Source organism: Pongo abelii, chromosome 2 (assembly GCF_028885655.2).
Source record: "Pongo abelii isolate AG06213 chromosome 2, NHGRI_mPonAbe1-v2.0_pri, whole genome shotgun sequence".
Lineage (NCBI taxonomy): Eukaryota > Metazoa > Chordata > Mammalia > Primates > Hominidae > Pongo > Pongo abelii.
In genome coordinates this window covers 107,585,085-107,610,629 of record NC_085928.1, presented here as the reverse complement: position 1 = coordinate 107,610,629, position 25,545 = coordinate 107,585,085, and the positions used below count along the sequence as shown (strand labels likewise).

Below are 25,545 nucleotides of genomic sequence, written 5' to 3'. Positions count from 1 at the left end.
AAAGGGGGAAGGAAGAAGGAAAAGAGGAAAAGAAGAAAGGAAGGGACGGAAGAAGGGAAGGAAGGGGAGGAAAATGGGAGGGAAGGCAGGAAAGAAGAAAGGAAGAAAGGGAGGGAGGTGGGTAGGAAGGGAGGGAGGGAGAAAAGGAAGAAAAAAGAGGAGGGGAGGGAGGGAAGGAGAGAGGGAAAAAAGAGAGGGAGGAAGGGAAAGAAGTCAGAAAGGAAGGCCGGCAAGAAGCCATTTATTCATGAGGCCCATGGGGTGGGGACAGAGCTGCCGTCACAGGTAAGCACAGCCTGAGAGGGGCCAGAGATGGCAACCACGCGGAGAGGTCCGAGGGTTTTTGCAGGAGTCTTGGTAAGGCTCCCCTCCTTCCCACGACTCCAGGCCGCTGGTGTCAGCATCACACATGGGAGATGAGACGTCCCTGCACAGCCTTCCCTGGGCTTCCTGAGAGCAAAGGCAGTGCAGATTACAGAGGAGGAGGGAGACGGAGGCAGCAGGATGTCAAGTGAGCACTGCAGCTGGTGGAGTGTGGGCAGGTGGCAGCAGCGGGTTCAGGAGGGAGTGGGTGCCTACCTGGGCACGAGGCTTAGCTGGACATGATGTGCTTCACGAATGCTGGAAAGAAGAGGAGAGTGAGTGACAGGGGTGCAACACGGGGCAGCCATGGCTGGGAGCCTGGGTCCCAGCACTCCCCTGCCAGAAGACCACTGCCCCTGCTGAGCCCACCTTCGTAGTTGATGCATCCATTGGAGTCCTCTTGCCCAGCCATCAACTTCTCCACTTCGTCTTCTGTCAGCCTCTCACCTGGCAGGAGTGGGAGGCTGAGTCAGCACCATGCGTGCAGAGGCATGATGGGGTGGGGGCACCCACTGAATCCCTCTAGATGGTGGCTCAACCTCTCCAGTATTCCCACAGCCAGCACTGTTCACAAGCCCTTGGCCATCACCCCATTTCTGAGGCCAGGAGAATCAGCGACAAGTTAAGAAGGGGCCTGGGGTGCAGTACGTGCTGCCCTCTGTCCCACTAGGCTGGGAGGGGGTCCCTCCACCAGGACGAAGCCAGGCCTCCCTAGAAGCAGTCCCTTGGGGCAGCCCCTTGAGGCTAGAGGAAGGGCCCATGGGGTGGAGTTGGGGACCTTGGGAGAGGGTGGTGGAGGAAGCCAAGAGACCACCCACTGCTCCCCAAGTCTGGCATTCTCCTGCCTCCATACTTCTGTGTGCTGTGCTAGACCCCCTTCAAAGTGCCAGCCACAGCTCCCCCTTCTTACCCCCATCTCTAGACACACACGCACACACAGAGAGAGAGAGGAGAGAGAGACCAGCACAGAGCTGAAACAGTAGGCACTCAAAATGTTTGCTGCAGGAAAAAATCACTTTGAAGAGGGACCCGCTGCTGCAGGCAGCTGACGGTAGGGGTATAAGTGGGAGGTACACAGGGCCCAACAGAGGTCAGGATCCCCCCAGGCGGCAGGCACTCGACCTGCTTTGACCACTTAGGGCTGTGGCCCTGGAATTTGACCTTGGAGTAATGACCACCAGGACAGTGGCCTGGAGTCGGGGGAAGGAGGGGAACATATCAAGACGGCTCCTTCCTGCCCTGCTCTGTCCCCAGAGCTGATGTCATCCCCCTTCTGTGAGCTGCACCAGCATGCTTGCTTTATTCTCCTCCAAAGTAACATTTCTGTTGTCTGCCATTGAGGCTCCCTAATTATGTAACTCTCTCCATTTCACCAATGGGTCACAGGCCTGGGGGGCAACAGAGTGGTTTCTCCCAGGATGTCCCTGGAAGGAGTGGGGGTAGGGAAGGAGGCTGCCCTCACCCAGTGTGGCCAGCACGTGGCGAAGCTCAGCACCCATGACAGTGCCATTGCCCTCCTTGTCGAAGACCCGCAGCCCCTCCACGAAGTCCTCATAGGTGCCCGTGTCCTTGTTCTTGGAAATGTGCTGGAGCATGGGCAGGAAAGTTTCAAAGTCCATCATCTTGGTATTGAGCTCTGCAGAGAAATGGTCCCAGGTTCCAGGGTCTAAGGCTCCCCCATGCCTGATAATAAGGAGCTATCCCCACCTCTCACACAGTTCTACAACAGTCTACACCAGTTCTCACAGCAGTCTGCACCATTGCGAGGCACTTTACAGTCTACTGAGCAATGCACTGTTTCCATAGCCCTTTGCTATTCACAAAGGGAGTTTGCTGCCCTGAGCCACCACGGAGGGCTCTGTCCAGAACCCCTTGCCTACTTTTGAGAAACAGTCCTCCCCTCATGGCATTTTGTTATAGACCTCACCCTCTACCACCTGTGATTGGGTCAGGAGCAGCTAGGCCAATCAGAGACCTTCCCTGGGACTTTTGAACCCTTGGTGGGGGCTTGGGCCTCACTCCTTTTTTTCTTTTTTTTTTTAGCTTTAAAATTTTATTCATTTATGTATATATTCATTTATTTATTTATTTATTTTTAGACACAAGGTCTTCTTGTTCTGTCACCCAGACTGGAGTACAGTGGTGTGATTATAGCTCACTGCAACCTCAAATTCCTGGGCTCACGGAATCCTCCTGGTTCAGCTTCCTGAGTAGCTGGGACCACAGGTGCATGCCACCATGCCAAGCTAAATTTTTAATTTTTGTAGAGATGGAATCTCACTGTGTTACCCAGGCTGGTCTCAAACTCCTGGCCTCAAGTGATCCTCCCACAGCACTGGGATGATAGCATCCCACTGCCCACTGCTGTCACTGCCCAACTTTCTCACTCCTCCATAAGTGTCAGCGCCTACCACCAGGAGGCCTGGCAAATCAGCAAGGATCCAGATGCTCCAGCAAACCATTACTGCAAGTCACCTGGTTAGCATGGCCCTGTGACTCGCCTTGGTGCCCTCATCGGGACAATGGGAGATGTCAGGAAACATTCTCGTGCTATCCCGCAGGATGGATGGCAGCCCACCCAGGCAGTCTCCCCGGGACTAACACTATGGGGGCTCTCGAGAAGGTGCACTACCTTCCTGTCTTGGCTTCCCCAGGACACGGAGCACTTCCGCCTGTGTGGGGTTCTGGCCCAGCGCCCGCAGGACATCCCCACACTGCCCGTAGGTGATCTTCATCTCACACTTGGGTGTGCGGTCAAACAGCATGAAGGCTTCCTTGAACTCTGCCAGGAGAGGGCAGTGAGCCACAGACACTCCCAGGGTCAGCCTACCCCACTCCCCACACCCCTGGCAGGACCCTCAGACAAGGGAACCCCAGCCCAATCCTGCAACCCCTGGGCTCAAGACCTCTGCTCACCTTCAATCTGCTCAGGTGTGAACTCGATCTGAAAAGAGACCCCAAAGACTCAGATGCCCGGCTTAAAAGGTGAGGCCATGCCTCCTCCTGGGCACTCGGTGGCCAGCCCAGAATGTCAACTGTCTCAGCCTGTCCCATTCCAGCATCCCAGCCTGCACCCCCAGGACCTCCTGCAGTCCACCTTGACGCCCTCCTGCCTCCTTGCCCCTCTCCACCTGTCCAGCCAGAAGGCCTTGAGTCTGTGTGCACCCAGCCCCTGATGCTCGGTGGACCCTGGCGGGGGTAGCAGTGAGGAGGGAGGCCACGTGCCCAAGGCCTCAGGCCAGCGTGGGCCTTACCTGATGCTCCTGGTTCTGGACAGATGTACCTTAAGCCACAAACCCCAGTCAGGCTGGCTTTGCTTGGGGCCTGGTGGGCAGAACTGTCAGCAAAAGTGAGATGGGAGGGCCCAGGGTGGCAGGAGGAGTAAGGGCAATGGTACAGGCTGAGGGCTCGTGGCTGGAAGCATCAAGGGTGAGCACAAGTGTGCATATGTGTGTGTGAGCATGTGTCTACATATGTCTGCCCTCACAGAGCCCCCTAAGCCCTCAAGACCAGGCAATCACTCACCAGCCCCACTATACCTATTTCTCATACACCCTGTCTATAGGTCCCTGGGAAGTTCCCACAACCCAGGACAGCACAGGGCCAGGGCAGTGCTGCCGAGTGTTTGCTGAAGTCACATTGGGGCCACCTTGATTGACGTCAATCAAGAGGCCTCCCAGGATCCAGCGTCCCCCTCCTCACTGGATACCAGGTCTATTTTTATCACTGCAGTCACTCGCCCCAAGGTCAAGGTCACACGAGGGAAAGGAGGTTGGGGGAGGGGCATGACTGGCGTCTCTCTCATGGCTGCTGCCTCGGGGCCCCACCAATCTCCACAGTGCATGCCGGCACAGAGGGACACCCTGTTCAGGGCCACCCTACCATGACTGTCCCTCCTGGCTTCCGGCTTGACCCAGTGTTGGGAAGAACAGGTTGTCATTCCTGGCTCCCTGAGAGCTCTCTCCACCAGGAAGCCTGCTGAGATTAGGGTCTCTGGGCTCCTGGCAAAGGCTCCCTGCCCTTTACCTGCAACCTGGGGATGGGGAAAGAGGGCCCATGAGGGGTCTCATTGTCCCCACCTCTCAGAAGGGATTCTGTGCCAACCTCAGTCCTGGCAAGAAAGGACAATGCCACCATGGGCGGTGGCTGTGGTCACAGCCTCACCATGAGGCCTGCAGAATGCAAGCCTGGGACCTGGGTGGCCAACTCCAGGTGCATATACTCTGAATGGTTCCCAGCAGCCCTGCAAGAGGGAACTTGCTGTTCTGTTTCACAGCTGAGGAAACCACGCCTCAGAGCAGCGAAGAACTTGGCAACTAAAATGGAGCAGAGTTGGGATTTGAACCCTTGCCTCAAAGGACATGGTAGGTGTCTCTGGGAAGGGCTCATGAACAGGAGGCAAGACTTCACCGATGGAATGTAGGTCTTGCTGGGCATGCGGGGACGGCAAGGGTTCCACAGGGCTCCTGAGGAGGCAGCCAGGGCAGCAGTGGTCCCAGCCAAGAACAGGGAGCAGCCAGGACACAGGGTACGTGCTGCTATGCAGATACCACAGGTGGGAGTCATGGCTCCCTCCAAGTTTAGACTCTGAGAAAGACTTCCCAGTTGGGGAAGGGCTCCTGGGGCCACTGGTCATAGCTCCATGACCAGCTTCCTGCACAGCTTTCAGAATGTCCCCAGCCAGCTGATGTTTCAAGTTGCCTGCCTAAAAGCTGAGGCCTGAAAGTGCTCTACCAGCTCTGGGCTCGGTGACTTGAACGAGACCCAGCCTGGACAGGGGCCCTGCTTCTTCTTACTCCCCATCTCATCCACCCTGGGAGCGTGTATGGACTTAGGACCCCTCAGCTGAACAAGGAAAATCCCTGCCTGGCTCCAGCTGGCTCCAGGATTCCCCAAGGATGAGAAGTCCAGGAAGAAGGGCAAGGGAGAGTCCATTTCCAAAACCACTAAAAAGACAGTCCAGACTCAAACCCCAGTCCAGACTCCACCCTTAGTTCTCAGCAGCACCAGAGGAGTCCTGCAGAACGTCTGACCACCATCCCTCCTGCTGCAGCCTTTCTGATGCCTGAAGCAGTCAGGGCTTGTCTGACCTCTGCACAGAAGCTTCCAGCGTCAGCTCAGTGCTCACCTCCAGAGCCTGACCTGCCTCTTGCTAGGTCCACTCTGGAATCCACTCACTTGCCCTGATCCTATTGCCACCACCCAGCTTCCATACCCACCTTGATCTTGGAAGCATCAAACTCGACCTCCTTAGGGCGCTCAGGCTCAGGGGGAGGTGCGGGAGCTGGAGCTGCCTTGGGGGCTGCCTTGGCATCATCCTTCTTGGGCTCTGGCTTTTTGGGGGCCATTGGGGGCTGTAAGTACAGAGAGGGATGTGGAGAGAAGAATGCAGAAAGCAGGGTAGGTGAGCCGCCTTACCCAGGCCTTTATCCTGCCCGGATACCTCATGACCCCAGCCCCACCCCTGCAGTGCACAATAGGGACAGGGCCATAAAAGGATATGGCTAGGCTCAGGGGCTATTTTGGGGCCTGGGGAGGGCATTGTTCAGGCTCAGGAATGGGTAGGGGAGGAGGGATCTCCATTCCTCCCAATCACCTGTTGGGAAGGGGGAGGGAGAGAGGGGGACAAAGGCCACTGCTTAACACACACATACACACATACACACACACTCATCTGCACACCCGCACATACCCACACAGAGCCCTGCTGCCCCTCTGCAGGTCCATAAGTTGAAGAGGTGAAGAAGGGTGGACCAAGTACATGCTACGTGTTGTGTTGGGGCCAGGACTGGGATGACCTAAGGGCACCTCTGAACTTAAGCTCTCCAAAGTCCCCTGTGTCTGTGTCTGTGTCTATGACCGTGTCCATGTGGGGGAAGGCGGAAGTCAGCATGTGTCTGTGTGCATTGTCTGTGTCTGTGTCGGGTGTCTATGTGTCTGTGGGTCTCTGTGTGTTTGTGTTTGTGTGGAGGGGGGTCTGTATACACCTGTGTGTGTTGTCTGGGTGCCTCCGTGGTGGGGGGCTCTGTGCGTGCCTATGTGTGCTCCATATCTGTGTCTATGTAAGGGATGGCCGGGTGTCTGCGTTTGTCTCTGTGGGTCTGGGTCTTTATGTGTGTGTAGTGTGTCTATGTGTCTATGTGAGTGTGTCTGCGGGTGTTGCTTCTGTGTGTTTATGTCTGGGTGTTTACATGTGTCTGTAATGTGAGTGTCTGGTCATGGCAGGCAGCTGTAGCCCTGGCTATGGGTCCAAGGGTCTCCAGGAACCCCCACAAAGGGCAAGAGAAAGGATGCGGCTCCCTCTAGGGCAGTCGCCCCAGGCCAGTTCAGCAGCCTCCCTCTTCAGCCCCTGCTGGCCCAGGGACCAGTTTCTCAGCTTTCACCCCTGGATTCCTACTTCCCCTCTCTACAGCCCCCAGGGATGCACATTTCCCTACACACCCCAGGCCTGGCTCCCCACTGCACCCTCTGCCCAGAGTGCCCTCGCCCCCTCTGCCTGACACATTCAAGGCTTGGCTCTACTGGCCCTCTTCCAGAAAGCTCTCTCCAATGCTATTCCACTGCCACATGTTGCCCTCTGCCGACCCTTTTTGCAAGGGCTCTGAGAGGGTCTGCCTCTCTGAGGAACCCCAAGCTGCCGAGCAGGGTCTGCCCCAGTGCAAGGATGCTCACCCTCTGTTCCTACGACTCAGTGCCCACCCCCAGTGCCCATTCTGCAGTGCCCGGCCCTCAGGGTCCATCCCAAGCCCAGCCTTCAGCAGATGACAGTGACGGAGTGCAGCCTGACGGGACTGCCACTTGGGGAGGTGGGAAGGCTGAGGTGGCACAAGGCTCTTCCCGCATGGGGACGCCAACAGTGGGGACATCTTGCAAACACATTGGGCTCTGTTCCTTGCCCAGCATCTGCGCCTGGCGGGTGGGAAGGAGGTGCTCCTGGTTACTTTTAAGTGCCTGGAGCCTTTGATAGAAACTTCAAAGCCAGTGCCCCCCACCCCCAGGGATTTCCCTGGTGTGGCGAGGGGCTAAGCCTGAGGCTGAGAGGGTGCAGTGGGGCCCAGGGCCTCTACCTGGCACGCCCTGCTGTCTTCCTACTGGGCCTGGTCCCTCTCATCCTGTCACTCTGCCTCACAGGGAGGGACAGCAGTCCAGGGCTGGGGCCGGCCCGCTCCTGACTGGAACACGTTCTGCCTCTCATCTGGAGGGCAGAACACCCACATCTGGAAATCTGACAACATCCGGGACTGCCGGGGGGGCAAGTTTTTCACTTTTCTTCCAGATGTTTGGCAACAGTATTGAGAAAGAAAGGGGTGGGGGGATGGTCAGTAGAGACAAGCCAGAAATACCACAAGAGGAGAAGACAGCCAGAGGGCCAGGCCACGCAGAGGGGCCCCGGGGAGGCCCCACCACCCAGGCCTGCCGACACTCAGGACAATGGGCTGTGAGGACAATGGGCTCTGGAAGTCACACGGGAGCCCCAGTCACCCACAGACACCGCCAACAAGACCAGTTTCCTTGTGTTCATCGTGAGGGAAGCAGAGGGCCAGAGCAGAGGACATATACAGGGCCCTCTCTCCCATCTCGTTTCTTTCATCCTCACACAATTACCACCCCTTGGAAACCACCCAACATTGGCCCAAATGGGGGTAAGCCAGTGACAAGAGCATCCTGGGCCTCAGTGTCCAGGTCTGTGATCTAGGATGGGCAGGCTCATGCAGCCAGCCAGAGTCACATAGTGCCACCTTCCTCCACCTGTGTGTGGCAGGGTCAAGGCAGTGGCTTGGGCCCCTTCTGTCACACACAGGGCAAACGTGGTCCTGCAGCAGGGACAGGGTGCACAGAGCCATCCTCACTCCCTCATCAGGACCCAGGTGAAGGCTAGGGCCAGGATGGTGACTGCCTGAGCTCTGATTCTGGGCATGCCCCTGCTGGCTTGGGAGCAACAGTGCCCCAGGACTCACCCACAGGTCCACCCTCAAACCTATAACAACTGCCTAGCCCCCAGCAGGCACTCTTTAGGACCAGCCAGAGCCCTCCCAGGCACACCGAGGCCAGGAGCAAGGCAGGGGGTGAACAGGAGGCAGGAAGGTGGGCAGGGAGTTGGGGGTGAAGGGAGGGAGGGTGGGCAGCAGTTGGCGGTAAGAACAGGCCACGCCATGCCTGGCACTTCCCTCTCTCTCCCACATCCCAACCTGAGTTTTGTGCCCTTCAGGAGTCAGCCTAGCAGGCAGGATCTGGGCAGGGCCTTGGGGGCCTGGAGAGCCAGGGCTGGGGGTCTGGGTCCTACCACTTCAGCTCCCAAAGCTCTGATGTCTGAGCTGCAGCCCAGTGTGCTGCAGGCTGGCACACACCATGTCCCAGAGCCCCCTCAGGCAGCCACCTTACCTCTCCCTCCCCCCAGCCAAGGGGAATGCGGGGAAGATGTGGGCCCTGACTTCTGAGGAGCCTGTGGATTGAGGCAGGAAAGCCCGGCCACACCGGCCTTCTTCTGGGCTCTTGTTACCTGGCGTCTTCCGTGTGTCCGCCTTCCTATGAATGTCAGCCGTCACAGGAGGGAGGAATGTTCTGTTCTTCCACAGCTACATTTTCCCAGGACCTGGTACACCATAGGCATTCAATAAATGCTGGATGAACAAATGTTCCAAATATCTCAGTTTACCCACCTCTCACAGAGGTACTGGAACCCCTTGCTAAACCCTGTCCTGGAGTGGGCCCGGAGAGATGGGGAGATTTGCCAACTGACTGACAGGAGCTCTGACGGTGCAGAGGGCACTCTGGGACAGTAGTGCGGCCAGCAGCTGCCTCCAAGCCCACCCACCACCTCCCCATGCCCACCCCAATTCAGGCGTGCTCTTCACAGACTAAAGAGGTGAGGGTGACCCCTGTGGTACAGGCAGTGCCTGGACCACGACCAGCCAGCAGGGGGCGCAGAAGGGATGGGAACCGACCTTTGGTTCCTGAACTCAAACTCCAGAACCCAGAATCCCAACCCAGACCCCAGATTAGGAACCCGGAACCCCAAGCTCAGACCCCAGACTCAGGTCTCACAATTTGAGTGCCAAACTCAGAACCCAGAACCCAGATTCCAGGACTAGACCCCACTGTGGAGATCTAGACCCAGATCCTGGCACCCAAACCCTGATCGAAGACTCCAAAACCCAGGATGGTAAACCCGGACCTTCAACCCAGACTCCAGACCCCAGGCCCCAGATACAGGACCCAGGATTCTAAACCCAGACCCCAGATCCAGGACTCAAGCCCCAGGACTCTAAACCCAGACTTCCAGGACTGCAAACCCAAACCCCAGACCCAGGACCCAGGACAGGGGCTAACGGATTTCCAGATCAGCGTGGCCCTGTGTGGACAAGGCCAGTGGGAAGGGGCACCGGAGGGGTCACACTCTTGGCAACAGCGGGGGTAGCTGCTTGGCAGACCTCCCTGGTAGCGTTCAGAAGGGCATGAAGAATGTCCATCATCCTGTTAGAGACAATTTGGGGAGCACAGACTATGGTTGCCACGTGGAGAGTGGGCAGAAGGAGGTAAGGGCCAGCTGTCCCCTGGGCCTAAAAGCCAGAGGCAGGGAAAGAGGGTCGGGCTCCCCACGTGCCCTTGTCCCCTGGGCCGCAGTCTCCACAGGCAGCCCTGGCCCGCCCTGGCCCGCCGGTCCCGCCCCTCCTGGCCCACAGCCTCTGGGCTGGGATGCAGGCCCACACTTCCCGGAGGAGTCGAGAACACGGCCTGGGCCAGACCCAGAGCCTTAGAAGTAGGTCAAATGTTGCCGCACAGCAGGTCCTGGGGACCCTGTCCTGGTGTGGGCAGGCCCGTGGGCTGCAGCTCATTTACCAGGGCCCACTTGTGTGTTCACATAGATGTGAACCCACTGCTACACACTGAACACCCATGAACACAGACCCCACGCGGGGCCCCTAGGTCCCTGTCCAGTTGCACAGATGGGGAGACCGTGGCCCCAAGGAGGCAAGGGCTGCCCAGCAACTCTGACTAGAGGTGGCATGAGGCAGGTACAAGGACCAGCAGAAGGAGATAAATTTCTACACCATCCCATGGCCCTGGAGCCTCAGATGAAAGTCTGACTCCTAGGAGGACTTCCCAGCAAGGCCGCTCTGCCACTAACAGGATGGGGCCCACCTCCTAGAGGCACAACCCCGGGCCTTGAGAGATGGAAAAGAGTACCCAAGGGGGAGGCAGTAGACTCCCTATGCTCCTGTGACCCGGGCTGGTCCCTGCTCCTCTTGGCCTCAGTCTCCCCACCTGTACCATGGCCATGGGTGGGGCAATGTGATTCCAGGTTCAGAGGACAGTCTCTGCCCCTGAGTCCCAGCCCATCCTCACTACCCCCACACCACACACAGACAACTCTGTCCTCGAGCAGGCCAAACACAACCCTCAGGCCCCTCCCTCTGCCCACTGTGCTGACGGGGACCAGATGCTCCAACCTTGTGGTTCTAGGGGTGGGGGTGGCAGGGCCCAGCGGGCTGGCAGGCAAACCCTGGTTTTGGCCCAGGGACCTATAATCAGCTCCTGCCCCTCTGATCCCGGCCCAGGACTGACGCTTAGGGCTGTGGTGTCCTGGCCGGCTGTGGCCACGGCCGCTATATTTGGGAGCCCAATTCAGCATGAGGGAGGGGTGGGCAGGCAGAAGCCTCTAGGGACCCAAGCCTCATGGGGGACAGGATGGGGACAGCATTGGCCAGGCTTGGTCCATTCTGGAAGAAGGGCATAGCCCTGATTTCTCAGGGGCCTGGACTGGGGGACCTCAGCCCCAGTCTCAGCAGCTAGTCTCAGAAGGGAGATTGAAAATGTGTCTGGAGATATTAGTCCAAAGAGTGAGCATCAGTTGGGTCTGTGCATTCTGGGTGCATGAGATGGAGTCTCGGGATGCCAAGGGTTCGTGGGAGCTCTGGATGGGTGAGGTTTGGGGTACCGGGGTCTGGAATGGGAGGAGGGGGTGCCAATGTGCTAATCAAAGGAGCTGAGAAAACAAAGGCCTGGGGCTTGGGTCAGGAGGAATGGAGCAAGGTGCAGCCCTGAGCCCCAGCTCCCCAGCTCTGCCTGCTGGTCCAGCTTCCGGACAGGGGCCCGGCCCCTCCCCCCCAGCATGGCCTGTGGCCTCCCTGAACTGCCCTGGACATTCCCTGCCACTGGGCCAAACCCTGTACTCTCCCACCAGCAGCTTCCCAAAGAGCAAATATTTATTGTCCTTGGAAGAAAAAAAAAGACTCCCCTTTTAGGATCGGGGTCTGGGAACTGCTATTGAGGTTTGCAGGGGCTCAGCAGCGGCCTGAAATGACCAGAAACCCCACCTAGACGGGCTGAGGAAGAAAGGAGGGTGCTCCATGAGCTGGCCTTGGAGGAGACCGCGAAAGCTGCCCTGGGTGCTGGGCTGGGGCTCTGCCCAGCGCTGCACCCTGGGCCACATTCCTCCCTTCCCTTGCCTCCATTTCCCCAAGGCTTCCCCAGAATAGGTCTGAGGACATGCAGACACTGCCACACGAGGTGTGAACATGTGTGATTGGACGGGTGTGGATAGTCTAGTGTGTGTGTAACTATGGACAAGAGGATGAGGCCACATGTGTGATTGTGTGGGAGTGTGTCGTCTTGCATGCTTCCACGTGTCACCACGGGCACAAGGCTGTGACTCTGCGTGGGCATGAGCATGTCTGTGTGCTCCTGGCTCTGTGTGCGTGTCTGTCTGTGAGCCTGTTCATCTGTTGGCATGGGTGGGGAAGGGGCATGTGGACACAACCTCTGTTGAATGGCCAGTTCAGTCAAAAATGCAAGTAAATTTAGCAGGGGAAAAAAAAACCCGTCAGTCAGACGAGCAGTCTGAATTGAGTGGTTGTTTGAGTGGATGGACCGACTGTCTCAGGCAAACAGTTCACGCTGGCTGGGAGGAGGAACCAGCTCCCCTGGGCCATCACGGAGAAACTGGAGACAGGGACCCTTGGCTATGGCAGAGGTGAGACACAGAGACTGAGACAGAGATGGGAGGATGGAGAGAGACAGAGAAAGAGAGAGATGCGACAGTCAGAAACAGGGGGGGAGAGAGGGTTGGTAGGGTCAGGGACAAATGTTGCCCCAGGAAAGGATGTAGCTTCCTGGAGCCTGCAGGCACGCATGCATGCACACCATCATGTCACCCCTCACCTCAGCTCCCAGCCAGCATAACCCAAATTCATTCCCACCTCTCACCCATCCTCAAGCAGCTCCAAGTGGACAAGAAGTGGGCACCAGACCAGGATGCAAAGAGAGAGGGCGGGCGTGGGCACCTGGACAGAGGGACAGGATGACAGATGAAGAAGGCAGTGCCGAGGACAGGGACGACAGTGATGGAGGTGAAGACAGGAGGGTGACAAGAAGGCCACAGTGGTGGTGACAGTGAAGAGGGAGTGCTGGCTGGGAGGACCTCCCTGACCCCTTGCAGACCCCACCTAGCCATGGTGGCCCCCTACACCCAGGGCTCTCCCCACTCTGCCCCCACCAGAACCAGCTGTGGCCTTGCCTCCAGTGGCCATACAAAAATCCTCCGTGGCCCAGGGTGTGGATGCTGCAATAAAATGGCCCAAGCTCCCAGCCAGGAATAGTTAGGGTCAACTCTGGTACCTGCCTGTGTGAGTATTTATATATCCACTCTCCCAGTGTGGCCATGTCTGAAACACACACACACTATCCCCAAGCAGGCTAACCCACCCCTGATGTGTGTCTGTCTGGAGATACCTATGGGCCCCTAGACATTCCCTACTCCACCTACTCCACCTTTGCCTAGTCCCTTTCCACCAGTACTGGGACAACAGGAATCACACTGAAATGTGTGTGTGCACACGTAGCTTCCTGGAGCCTGCAGACATGCACTCAGGAACCCTGGCCCAAGGGAGCTTGGGCCAAGAGCAGGGACGCTGTACCACACACCTTTACCACATATCCTCATGCTTCATAGAAACCTTTGCATGCATGTTCACGCGCCTGTGCACACATATCCACACTCCTTTGTACACATATGCTTTTGCTCACATGTATACACACATTCACATGCCTTTGCATACACATCCACGCACTCTCCCACATACACCTAATGCACCACATTTTTTAGCTCACAGGTATAGAAAGAACACCCAGGTATAATTTCCAGGCAGAAATTAGCACTGGGAAGGAGGAGCAGCGCTGAAGGCAGCAGAAATCAGGGAACCCTACCAGGCCTGCCTGGAACGGTAGTGTCCGCATCTGTTTGTGTGTGAACATGTGTGTCTGGACATTTGGGATCTTTCCACTGCCTCCTCCCACCCCACCCCACCCTGTTCACAGAAGGGGAAACAGAGGCCCAAGCAGAGTAGCTGAGTGGGGAGGTCAGCGTCCTGGTTTGGGGCTTTCGAGCTTCAGCATCTGTGTTGTTCTTGGCACATCCGGGCCAGATAAGGACGGGGTCAGAGCTTGGCTCTCGTGGGAAAGGACTCTCTGGAAGGCTCCCGACCCATTCCTTTCCCAGATCTTGGACCCCAGTGCAAGCAGAGAGAAGACAAAAGGGAAGGAGAGATGGTTGGGAGACAGGCCAGCTCCCATCAGGTCAGCCTTGAGGGCTTGTGGGGAGACCACAGCAGGTTCAGAGACTCACGGGTACCCAGGAATGTGTAATAAGCCCCTCAGACCAGCACAGGAACCCCCAAATGCAGAGCCTAGAGCAGACGGGTAAGGGTGAGGCCAGGAGCCCAGCTCTCTGCAACATCTGGCTTTGGAGCCCTCTGCTCCAGGGAGCCTCATGCGGTTTTAGAGCCAGGGCCGAGGTAAATGCCTCTGTGCCCCAAAGGTCTGGAGCTGGGTTGGATGAGAAACTGTTCTGGGGGGACAGTGGAATGTTAGGAGACACTGGAGCATCATCCTCCCACCCAAAGCAGATGAGGGTACAGGTCCTGGGATTGGGGTTGGGTTGGCTGGGGACAGAGAACTCAGTTCTGGGGCTGGCCCCTTCACTGACTCCTGGAACCTCTTCCCCTCTGGAGACCTCAGTGTTCACACCTGCACAGTGAGGCGGGAGTTCCCTAAAGGCGGGCTCAGCAGGTGCACAGTCCTCCCAATGCAGTCAGGGTGGGGCATCCCTGGACCTGAGTGTCCTCCTTCCCCACTGCCTCAGCCTGTGCCCCTGTCCAGGTCTCAGTGAGGGGCAGAGGGCTGGAGCTTGAAGCCAAGACAACAGGGGAACAATTGGCTGGAATTCTGCATAAACAAAGGGGCTCATCCAAGGCTGCAGATGAACTGGGAGAGGCTGGGGAGTTCCTGCGCCCCGAGGGAGCCCTGCCTGACAGTAAGCCCATCCATCCAAAGGGAGGCCCTGCCTTTGAGAGTCCTGGTCTGAGAGCATAAGCAGGACAGCCTCTGTGGGGGATTTAGCAGGGGATGCTGTAGGGCCCCGAGACCCCTCCCTCAGCCCACCCCCAACCAGCATGCTCGTGGCCCCTGCCCCACCTAGAATCATTGGAGATACAGCTCCCAGGGGCAGGAAAACAAGGAGAAACCATCGATTGCAGCTGCCAGGAGCCACCACCACCTCTCAAGGCCCTCCTCACCTGACCTTGGGGTCCAGAGAGAGGACATGCCAGTTTCCCCACTCCCACAGTCTCACAGCAGCAACTGCAGGGACACCCAGGCTGGTCTTGGATGGGGGTCGAGGGTGGGTCCTCTCTGCTAGCGCCAGGTTCAGCTCCTGTCTCAGGGTCAGGCTCCAGCTCAACCCCTGGGGCTGCTCCCTGGCTTTCTGAGAAGCTGCCGTCAGGCAGATTCCATCTCATAACGTTTCCTGGAGGAAAACCTTCCAACACTCATTGTTGGAATGAGTGTTCCGACAATGAAGGGATCTGTCTCTGATCCTGGGACCTGCTCATGAGGAAACTGAACCTACCCATGGCAACTGAGAGACAAAGAGGTAAGGGAGCAGGGTGTTTGGAGTCCACAGCTCTGGCCAATAGTTGTGCCCTCCCCCAGAGATGGAGGCTTCTCAGCAGAGCCACAGAGATAACCCATCCCCTGTCCTCAAGGGCTCGCCATCTGTTGGGACAAAGGCAGCAGCATATCATGCCGTGCTAAATTTTCTAGTCAAACCAGGAGGTCTGAGGTCTCACTCTGCTGGGAGTTGAAGGGTGCAGATCCAGGAAGGCTTCAGAGAGGAGGGGGCCTTTGGAGGGCATACAAGAGCCACCCAGGCAGAGAAGGGAAGGACAAGTCAGGCAGCAAGAAGTGCAGGGGCAGAGGCCAAGAGCTCATGGAGGGTTCAGGGGATGGGAACACAGGGCAGTGGGGCCAGGCGGGAGTTGGCTCCCCCAAACTCTCGAGTCTCTGCATCTCCCAGCTGACCCCAACACACAGTAAGGTGCACGCAGGGGCCACGGAAGGCAGGGCTGAGCTTGCAGAACACTTTGTTCCTCCTCCTCCTCTTCCTCCTCCTCTGTTTGCGAGGTCATCACTTCCTTGCCCCCCTCCACCCCCAAGGAGCCCTGTGTGGTTATGCTTGATTGGGAAAATTGATGTGGGGCCGCTGAGTTGAAGGGCAGGGGTGGTCACCCTTCCATCTTGAACCCAGCTCTGCTCATTGGGCCAGGAGTGGCTTCCGGAGCCAGCTGTGCTGAGAGAGGGTGCTGCTGTGAGGAAAGGATGTACTGGATGGCCCTGAGTTCAGTGCTCCAGTCCCTTGCCTCCACAGCCCCCACACCAGCTCAGGAAAGGAGTGCAGTGGGACTGGGGGAAGCCTAGACCACTGACCTCCCCAAAAAGGTCATGACTAGTCCGGGAGGCAGAGAGGCCCCAGAGATAGAGCAGAGGTCAGGGCAGGCAGGAGCTGGGTGTGTGACTTTGGGCAGAGGCCTGACCTCGCTGGGCCAGACCGGCTGCCAGTGTCCCCTCCAGCTTCAGGGAGGCATCTGAGTTATGCCTAGCCACCTCCCGTTATGCCCAGAACCTCCTCCACACTGGCGACCCACCTGTGCCCAGTGAGAGCCCTTCGGCCTCTTCCAAAGAGGCTCACCTCAGAGCGCACGGGTGTCGGAAGGCCTGGAGACTTGCTCTGGCTGCAGGGTGACCTCTGGCACGCCATTGCCCTTCTCTGGATGTCGCTTTCCCATACACGGTTTTATAAACTTCCCCAAGTGCTTCCCCTCTCCGGCCAGTTCAGCCAATGTCCACGGTGCCTCTGGGCCAGGCTCGGTGCAGCCTGCAGGATGGCCGGGCAGACACAGCCCTGATTCCAGCCCTAGAGACATTCCCAGTGTCCGCCAGCTCATTGCCTTGCCCCAGCCAGTGTCCCCTGAGGCATTTAGAGTGAGAGGAAACTGAGGCCCAGAGATTTGGCCCGGCACGACCAAGGACCACCCACATAGAGGGTTCCTCCAGGCCTAACAGGGCAGGAGTGTCAGGACTAGGGGCTCTCCACTCGAGGGCTCCCGGCCACAGCCCCCGGCAAGGACCCAGTGTCTGAGCTAACCCCCTCCCCACCAGCTCCTCCTTCCTGGCCCCCTCCTCCCTTCAAACCGCAGGGCCCAGCCGGCCTCTGGAACGCGTGCCCGGGACCTCGGTGATATTTTGAGTTTAAGAAAACTTTGCAGTCGGCAGGAGCTCTTAAAGGTTATAAATAGCAGCAGCGGGAGCCCATGCCGGGAGAGGCGGAAACACGTGTCAAACACGCCTGGAAGGGAGTATTCCGAGGCACAGACCCCCCCACACACACACTAGGGATGCACTAGGCTTCTGGGGATTTTACAACCACTGGAGCGGGAAGTCACACTCCACCCAGAAGGCATCTGGGAAACATGACCCACTTTGGACCCCCAACCAGTGTCCCCAGTGGCTGGCCAGGTTGCCCGGGCATGTGGGGGCACTGTTGAAAGGGGATCTGGTGGGGAGGCCTTTCTCCTACCCCACTCCCCGCCACCACGCCACCAGGGATCTCAGAGCTGCCCTTGGAAACAGCAGGGCTGGGGGTGGATTTGGAGAGAGTCCACTCTAACCCCTTTCTGTGGCAGGGAGAACTGAAGACTTGAATGGGGACAGAATTGTTTCCAAGTCATGGGAAAGCTGGACAAGGTTTGGACCCCCAAGCCACAGTTCTTCCCATTGAACACTGTTGCTGCCTCCCTTCCATTTCCAGGGACCACGGGACGGTGCTCTAACTCACCCAAAGAAAGCACAGAGATGGGCACAAAGGTGACAACACGCAACACTGGGGGATGCAGACCTGAGGGCCCCATCCCTCAGCATCCAATCCCAGTGCTTCCCCTTCCAGTGAAGACCTCTGCTGAACAGATGAGGAACAGACCAGAGACTTGCCCTACTCCAGTGGGATGCACACCCATGCCCACGCTGCCAGGGAGTGGACTGTCAACAACCCAAGGCCAGGTATGCAGCCTCAGCAAGGACATCAGCTCCGCTTTGGACACAGCAGTCTCAGCCTTGCCTTGAGGGTCATGCAATTTGAGGACATGCCCTCAGGAGCCTAGTCTGAGGAGACACCCTTCTGGGGCCTGATCTAAGAGAAATCAGTTTTGATGGCCCCATGGCCATGGAAGGAACCCTTCAACCTCCACCAACTCCCTGGATTTCCCAACTGCTCCACAATGTGCATGGGGCAAGAACTGTTACTCCACTGCAAATACCTGGAAACTCAGGCGTGTCTCAAGCTCCCACCCACCATCCCACTTATGCCTCACTCATGCCCCACCTGCTGCCCACAGCTCCCAGCAGGTCTGGGGGCCGCAGCCAGCCTTGGCATCCAGGCATTCTGAACCTCAGGGAGCCCCAAAGGGTTTATGGGGCTCCCAATGAATGGGAGCCTGTTGAGCTTGGAGGGGGCCGGGCCCGAGTAAACATGGCTGGGTCTGAGCTGCCATTCTCCCGCTGCCTCTTCCCCAGGACCCAGGACCAAAATACAACTTCCTGTCCCCGGAGCTGAGGGCCAGACTTGCCCCCCAGAACCCTGGGCTGGGGCCCACAGAAGGAACACAAACTGGCAGGCCCAAGGCTCGAGGGGAGAAAGGCCTTCAGGTTTTCAGACTCCCAGGTCTGCTTGCATCCAAGACCCAAGTGCTTGGGCACTTTACAGATCCCCTTTGAGCCTGAAACTGCCCAACTGTTAACAACAGATCAGGAAACTGAGGCCATGAGCAGGAAGGCGTCTGGCTCAGGGCTCCACAGGTCAAAGCAGAACAGGCCCCAGCCTCCTGCTTCCCTGGCCAGTGAGGACGGGGCCTGTGGGCAGGGTAGGGCAGTGCATGTGGACTCAGGTGAGGGAGAGGCTCTGGCAGTCAAGAGCCAGAGCAACAGGGAGGCTTGACAGAGCACAGGGGAACTCTCCCTCCTTTGGGCACAACTGCCCACTGACCCCCGCTGGCCTGGTCACAGAATAGCCTACGTGTCCTGGGATACCCCTTGGAGCAGTGCACTTCAGAGTAGCTGGGGCAGGAGCCCCATAAGTGTCGTTTGTCATAGTTTCGCTATGTCCCCTGGCCAGTCCATTCTGCTCTTTGGTGCCGTTTCCTCCACCTGGAGGCCAGGTATCACCAAGCTGCCTGCCTCCCTGTCTAACTTGTGAAACAAAAAGTACTTTGGAAACTCTAATGAGTGGTACCTTCCCCAGGAGCCTGGAAGACCCAGGGAGGGGGGCCCTAGGAATGGGCCCAATGGCTGGGGGTGGTTGGGGCCAGCTGCCTCACATGCAGGGCACTGGGGGCTACAGCTGGAATGTGCTGAGTGGCAGCTGCCACGTGAATCATTATACCTCGCCAGGCTGAGCCTAGGACTTCCAGACACAAACCAGCTCAGACTGGGCTCAGGCAGAAGGGCAGCCTCCAGCCGGGTCACAGGGCCTGGGGGTGAGGTTTCTGGGATCTTGCAGGGTCTCTGCCTCCCTGTCTGCCCACATCTTCATCCTGAGCAACCAGCTCTGGTTCTGAACACAGCTCGTCCTACAGACCCACAGAGAGAGGTCATCCTGTCCACAGCCCCCTGCCTTTGAGACCTGTGACGGCTTAAGCAGACCCTGGGCCTGGAAGGGCCTGGGAGGCAGATAGAGAGGGCTTCCTGGCTGACTCCTCACCAGGAGCCCACATTCCAGTGGGCAAGGAGTCAGATATGAGGTGGCTGTGGGGCTGCAGGCGTCAGGACACGGGCTGGAGTGGAATGACGGGCCATCCCCCATCTCTTCCATCTAGGAGCCACTGGGTACCCAGTGCTGGCAGATCAGGCCTTCTTGGGCCTCAGTTTTCCTGCCTGTGACACAGGCAAGAACCACCTCCAGCCCCCCTCTGATTTCTCTGGGTGCCTTAAACTTGAGTGAAGTCACTAGTAGGGGCTGTGTTCATACCTCGTGGCAGCCTGATATTCCTGAGATGTGGAAAGGACCAGAGGGTCAGACAGGGACACAGAGACTAAGAGAGAGGCGTGGCAGGGCAAGGAGAGGACTACTGAGGCACACACACATGTCTGGCAGCCTGAGTGGGCCCGGTTACCTGGCAGGCAGACCCATGGGTGCCGAGGGGAGGGCCCAGCCCCGGGCACCTGAACACCGGCACACTTGGATCTGCCTCTGTTGCCTCCTACTCCTGACTAGGGGCCTGGGACAAAGTCCTGGGCCAGTGTAGGGCTTGGTAAAAAATAATTAATTTTCTTTTCAAGTGGAAGCTCTGACTCAGGCCTTTTCTTGTCCCCAGCAGCACTATCCTTGCTTAGGCCTGAGCCACAGAAGCTGCTCAGGGACTATCCATGGCCTCCCCGTGGCCAACCTGAGTCTGCTCTGCAGCTTTCGGCCCGACTTGGAAGGCCCGTGGCTGCAGGTGAGTGGGGGCAGGGGAGCCTAGGGGCCTGAGCACAGCTGGGGGGCCCAAGCCTGTGGTTTCCCCGGGGGTGAGTGTCTAAGTACCTGGGCCGCGCTATGGGGCAGACAAGACATGCCCGCATGGAGACACATCTGTGGACCTGGTGTTATGACAGCGGGGGTCTTGTAACCACGAGGCCAGCAGGGACAGAAAGCCCATACCTCTAGCTCCTTGGGAGCCTTGGGAGTGCTCCCTGGCTGGGACAGAGCCTGCTGGCCCCAGGTGCCCCCATTGTCCCTCCCTTCACCTTCCTGAGAGGCAAGAAAGCCAGGCAGCCATGCTTCTGCTGCAAGGGGAGGGGGCTGCCCAGCCAGCTGCCATGGGAGCCTCCAGCGACTCAGCCGGGTGTCAGGGGGTGTTTATGAGCAGCCGAAATGGCTGTAAAAGTGGCACCTCGCTTCACTTATGGCCTGGCCATCCCCTCCCCTACTGGCCTCTTGCCTCGAAAAGCTTCCAGAGGGGCCTAGAGGCCGAGAGAGGTCTGGGGTTAAGGGCTGGGTGGAGGCACAACCTGGGGTCAGAGTTCAGCCAGGGGCTAGAAATCAGATTGGGATAAGAACTCAGCCCGAGGTTGGGGCTCATCATGGAGATAGAGCTCAGTCTGGGATCAGGGCTAAGCTTGGATGCAGCCTGACTTTGGGGCTAGTGTTGGGATGAAGCACTGGGGGAATATAAGGACTCAGAAATAGATGTGAGCCATTAGTCCCAGAGAACCCCTGGTCTGGGCAAGGGGTTTTCTGAGGGAGCAAGGCCAGTCTGCCTTGCTCAGAGAGCTGAGCCTCTTGCCTTGCTTGTTGGTGTCTGATGCCCACCCTGGCCCCAGGGTCTGTGTACCTTGGCCAGAGCCCTACTCACAGTGGAATGGCTGCCGCAGAGGCCTGTCAGCCTGGGGCTGCCACACCAGCAGGGGTGGGGCCAGAGTCCAGCCCCTGCTGCAGTTTTGAGATCCAGTGACCACCCTGGCTCCTCCTCCTAGGCCCCAGCCTGGGGATTAGAGACAGGGACTCACTCCTACTCCCCACCCCCAGCCAGGCCTTTTCAAACCCCATTGAAACTAACACTGACCTGACACTAACCAGAAACTGACTCTGAGCCCCTGGGGCCTGCTTGTCAAAAAGGGCAAGCTGACTCTGCCAGGTGCTTGGGTGCTACCAGTTAATGTGTGACACCCCCACCCTCATGGTAGCACTTTAACCAGAGGCCTGAGGGTGAGAGAGATGATCTGTGGCCCCACCCACAGCTGTGGAATGTCCAGCAGGGGACTCTGGGGTGAGGCACATGAGTTATGGCAAGGGGAATGCCCTTAAGGGGCCCAGCACCCATCAGATTCCTCTCTGCAGCCCTCTCCACAGCCCACCCTCGTCCTCCCAAGTACAAATAGTATGTTTCCAAATCTCAAGTTTTCCCTGCTGTCAGATCTGAAAAGAACTCCTCCCCTCAGCCTCTAGTTTTATCTCTCAGTCCTTCCAATCCCTCCATTAATGTTCTTTTCTCATCACCAAGGGGGAAAGCAGGGTGGGAGATCAGTGGTCACAGAACCATAAAACTTAGAGACACTTAGAAACAGAGGCATAGGCCAAGTGCGGTGGTGCATGCCTGTAATCCCAGCACTTTGGGAGGCCAAGGCAGGAGGACTGCTTGAGCCCAAGAGTTGGAGACCAGTCTAGGCAACAAAGTGAGACCTCGTCTCTACAAAAAAAAAATTTTTAATTACCCAGGTGTGGTAGCTCATGCCTGTGGTCCCAGCTACATGAGAGGCTGAGGTGGGAGGATTGCTTGAGTCCAGGAGGTCAAGGATGCTGTGAGCCATGACCGTGCCACTGCACTCCAGCCTGGGCGACACAGCAAGACCCTGTCTGGAAAAAAAAAAAAATGCTGGGTGTGGTGGCTCACGCTTGTAATCTCAACACTTTGGGAGGCCGAGGCAGGATCACTTGAGGCCAGGAGTTTGAAACCAGCCTGGCCAACATGGAGAAACCCCATCTCCACTACAAATGCAAAAATTAGCCAGGCGTGGTGATGCACAACTATAATGCCATCCACTCAGGAGGCTGAGGCCAGAGAATCGCTTGAACCCGGGAGGTGGAGGTTGCAGTCAGCCGAGATCGCACCACTGCACTCCAGCCTGGCCAACAGCCCTGTCTCAAAAAAGAAAAACAGACGCATAATAAAGCTGAGACCATTAAAATATAACACTGAAGAACCACAAGTGTTCTTTAGGTGCCCACTCTGGCACCTGGGCCTCCATCCCAAGGAGCCTACATACCATAGGAGGCAGCCCTGAAATCACAACCTCCCTCCCCAGTAACGGAGGATGTGGGCACACAAGGAGGGAGGGGAGTGTCCTTTACACCAGGCAGAGGAGTATGATCCTGGCAGAGGAAGCAGCAAGGACAAAGGCAGGAGAGTGGATGTGTGAAGAAGGCCAGGAGTCTAGCAGACAGTTCCTGTTAGGGAGAGTCATTTTTGGAGGAAACTGTCTCAAATAGCACAGCCCTTGAACACCAGAACAAGAAATGAGGACAGTGGGCACAGGGAAGGGAGGCAGCCATAGAAATGCATGGGGAGGGCCAAGGCTGGTGGCTCATACCTGTAATCCCAGCACTTTGGGAGGCTGAGGCAGGTGGATCACTTGAGGTCAGGGGTTCATGACCAGCCTGGTCAACATGGTGAAACCCCGTCTCTACCAAGAAATGCAAAAATTAGCCAGGTTGGTGGTACACACCTGTAGTCCCAGCTACTTGGGAGAATCACTTGAACCTGGGAAGTGGAGGTTGCAGTGAGTAGAAATCATGCCACTGGACTCCAGCCTAGGTGACAAAGTGAGACTTTGTCTTGAAGAAGAAGAAGGAGAAGGAAGAAGAAGAAAGAAGAAGAAAGCAGCAGCAGAAGAAGAAATACATGGGGAATGCACCTGGGAGTGCAGTCTGGAAGCTGGATGGGCTTGAGCCAGCAGAAGGGTGGCTGGCAGCTGGATCCTAGGCCTTAGGGCTTGGGCTTGGCAGATTTGCACTGAGGGTTGCAGGGCAGGTTTGCAGGCTCTGAGGAGCTCAATATCCACAGGCTGAGTCTGGAGAGCCCCTGGAGCCCATGGGCCAGGATGCCCACCCTCGTGGAAACTAAACAGTAAAGTTAACATTGTCCTTGAATCAGCTGGCCAATCTCTCCATTTTGCAGATGAGGAAACTGAGGTCCAGACAGCGGAAGAGTGGTAGTGTCCAGGACACACAACTGGTAAGCGGGCAAGCACAGGCCGTTGCTTAGCCCAGACTCATTTCCCAGGGCCTCATGCATTCGCTTCCTCCGCCATCCTTAAAGCCCTCCGCTCCAGGCATCCCCAGCCCCTCCCTCTGCCTCAGTTTCACCACTTGGTACCGGGAGGTGGTAGGTTTGGGGTCGAAGGGCCCCTCCTCTTAGAGCTCCAGCGTGCCCTCCCCAGCCAAACACAGAAATCCCGCCCCGTTCAGCCCCAACCCCCGCGGACTCCTCCTTGCCTTCCCCTAAGTCGAGGGTCCCAGGCGGATCCGAGCCCGCCGATAGCTTTTGGGAGTGGGGGTGGAAACGGGGGAGGGAGGTGAAGCCTGAGAGTGGGTGTCTGGACTGAGCCGCAGATCTGGCAGCCTCGAGCCTCCGGGTTGGGGTCGGGCAAGCTGGAGAGGCCCGGCCAGCAGCCGAATGGGTCAAGACTCGGAGACCCGGACCCGAAGAGACGCTGGGCAGGGAGGGAGCGGGATGTGTGGCTGCAGACCTGGGCGGGGGTCGGGGCTGGCCTAGGGCCGAGCGGAACGACAGGCCTGGGATGGGACTGAGGGCAGGGGACGAGGCGAGGGTGGGGCTGGACGTGGGGGAGAGCGGCAGCAGCCAAGCCGGGCTCGGGGCTGGCAGCCGAGCGGCCTCCCCAGGGACCCCGACCCAGCCCGAACGGGAGCCCAGTGGACTGACAGCGTCGCGGCCAGGGGCGTGCAGGGGTACCGGGCAGCCTCCCCAGGGGATTCGCCCATGAAGAAAGAGGGCTCTCTTCTCGGCTGAGGGTCTCTATTCGCCAGCGGGGGCCCGACGATCAGGGGAAAAAAAAAAATTAAAAAGCCCATGCTTTCCAGAAGAGAATGAAGCGGCGGCGGCGTCCCGGGTTCCCTGCTCGGGTCTCGAGGTTACAGCTGCCCCCCTCCCCGTGTCCCCAGCACTCACATCCCGCCGCCGTTAAGACCCCGGGCCTCGGCCTCTAGCGCAATGTCTCGGGGAGGGGGGCGGAAGGCTCCTCTCGGCCTCTCCACACTCCCGCGTCGGCGGCTGCGGAGGGGGTGGGGGCGGGAGAGGCCCGAGAGGGCGCGGGGGAGGGAAGAGGCGCCCGGCCGGGGGGAAGGGGAGCGGCAGACGCCGAGGCGAGGGATGCGCGCGGCGGGCGGTGGCTCCGAGCGGCGGCCGGGCGGGGGGCGCTGGAGGCCAGGCCGGCCAGCAGGGGGTATCCCGAGAGCTCCATGAAGTCCCCCCGGGGCCGCGGACGGGGCGCTGGCTTGGGGAGGCTGTCGGGGGGACCCCGACATCCATGGCAAGGCGGGGGCCGCGGCGGCGCGCTCGGAGTAAGTCGGGGCTGGGGACCCGCGCCGAGGGGAAGTGGCCGGAGTCGGGGAGGAGCGACTCCGGGCCTGGCCGGAGCAGCCAGGCTGCTCTGTCTCGGTGTCAGTCGGCGGCGCCTCCTCGGAACCCGGGGGAGTCGCCAGCCCCGCGCCGCTCGGCTCGGTGGCTTTTTTGGAAACTTGCAAATGTTTTCGTAGAGAGAAAAGGGGGAGGGAGGGAGCGAGGGAGTGACCGAAACGGAGCTTGGGGCCGCTGGAAGAACTGAGGCCAAGGCCGGGGGAGCTAGAGACGGACTGACAGACAGGCAGACCGACAGAGCGTCGGGGCCGCTGCGCGCTCGAGCCGCACAGGCGCAAGCGGGGCTCTGGCCAAGGATGGGGAAGGGGTGCGGGAGGCGGCTGCCGAGGGGCTGGGATCTCAGGAGGCCGAACGGCCGGGGGCTGGCGGCCGGAACACCCAAGGGCTCAGTGTGGCTGCAAAGTTGGGATCGCATCCCCTAACTGCACGCCCCGCGCGGCTCAGAACGCGCCCCCTGCCCGGCCCTGACTCCCTACGGGCGAAAGCCGCGGAGCTAAAAATAACAGTCCTGCGCGCCCCTCGCAGACCGCGACCCCGACCCCTCCCCCGCCCCCTCCCCCCACTGGGCGTGGGGCGAAGCCACAGCTCCCATTTCCCCAAAAGAAAAAAAAAGAAAGAAAGAAAGAAAAGGCGGCGCGGGAGGGGGGCTGGGGGCGGGCCG

At 58.5% G+C, this 25,545-nt stretch overlaps 2 protein-coding genes across 8 annotated transcripts in view; one reads left to right on the top strand and one right to left on the bottom strand.

Annotated features, from left to right (window-relative positions):
- Positions 1-220: 220 nt before the first annotated feature.
- MYL3 (myosin light chain 3) lies at positions 221-24,526 on the bottom strand. 7 transcript variants are annotated; one of them, XM_054550473.2, is made up of 9 exons: positions 24,417-24,526; positions 8,864-8,956; positions 5,583-5,717; positions 3,280-3,307; positions 2,996-3,145; positions 1,826-1,999; positions 733-810; positions 580-621; positions 221-450 (listed from the first exon to the last, which is right to left on the bottom strand). In XM_054550473.2, exons 3-8 carry the CDS (start codon positions 5,709-5,711, stop codon positions 593-595), a joined length of 588 nt encoding a protein of 195 aa, XP_054406448.1. In that variant the 5' UTR covers positions 5,712-5,717; positions 8,864-8,956; positions 24,417-24,526; the 3' UTR covers positions 221-450; positions 580-592.
- PTH1R (parathyroid hormone 1 receptor) overlaps positions 14,591-25,545 on the top strand; it is a 31,557-nt gene continuing 20,602 nt past the window's right edge. Inside the window, exons 1-6 of the mRNA XM_024244993.3 lie at positions 14,591-14,674; positions 15,143-15,292; positions 17,507-17,562; positions 17,642-17,754; positions 20,064-20,186; positions 23,406-23,462. The gene's annotated coding sequence lies outside the window, so the exon portion shown is untranslated. The remainder of the gene's footprint in view (positions 14,675-15,142; positions 15,293-17,506; positions 17,563-17,641; positions 17,755-20,063; positions 20,187-23,405; positions 23,463-25,545) is intronic.

Excerpts from the sequence above, each read along its gene's own strand:
- MYL3 (XM_054550473.2), bottom strand. The coding sequence starts at position 5,711 with ATGGCCCCCAAAAAGCCAGAGCCCAAGAAGGATGATGCCAAGGCAGCC. Across the intron at positions 3,146-3,279 it reads CACACCTGAGCAGATTGAAG|AGTTCAAGGAAGCCTTCATG; the intron begins GTGAGCAGAGGT and ends CTCTCCTGGCAG. Across the intron at positions 622-732 it reads TGGATGCATCAACTACGAAG|CATTCGTGAAGCACATCATG; the intron begins GTGGGCTCAGCA and ends TCTTCTTTCCAG.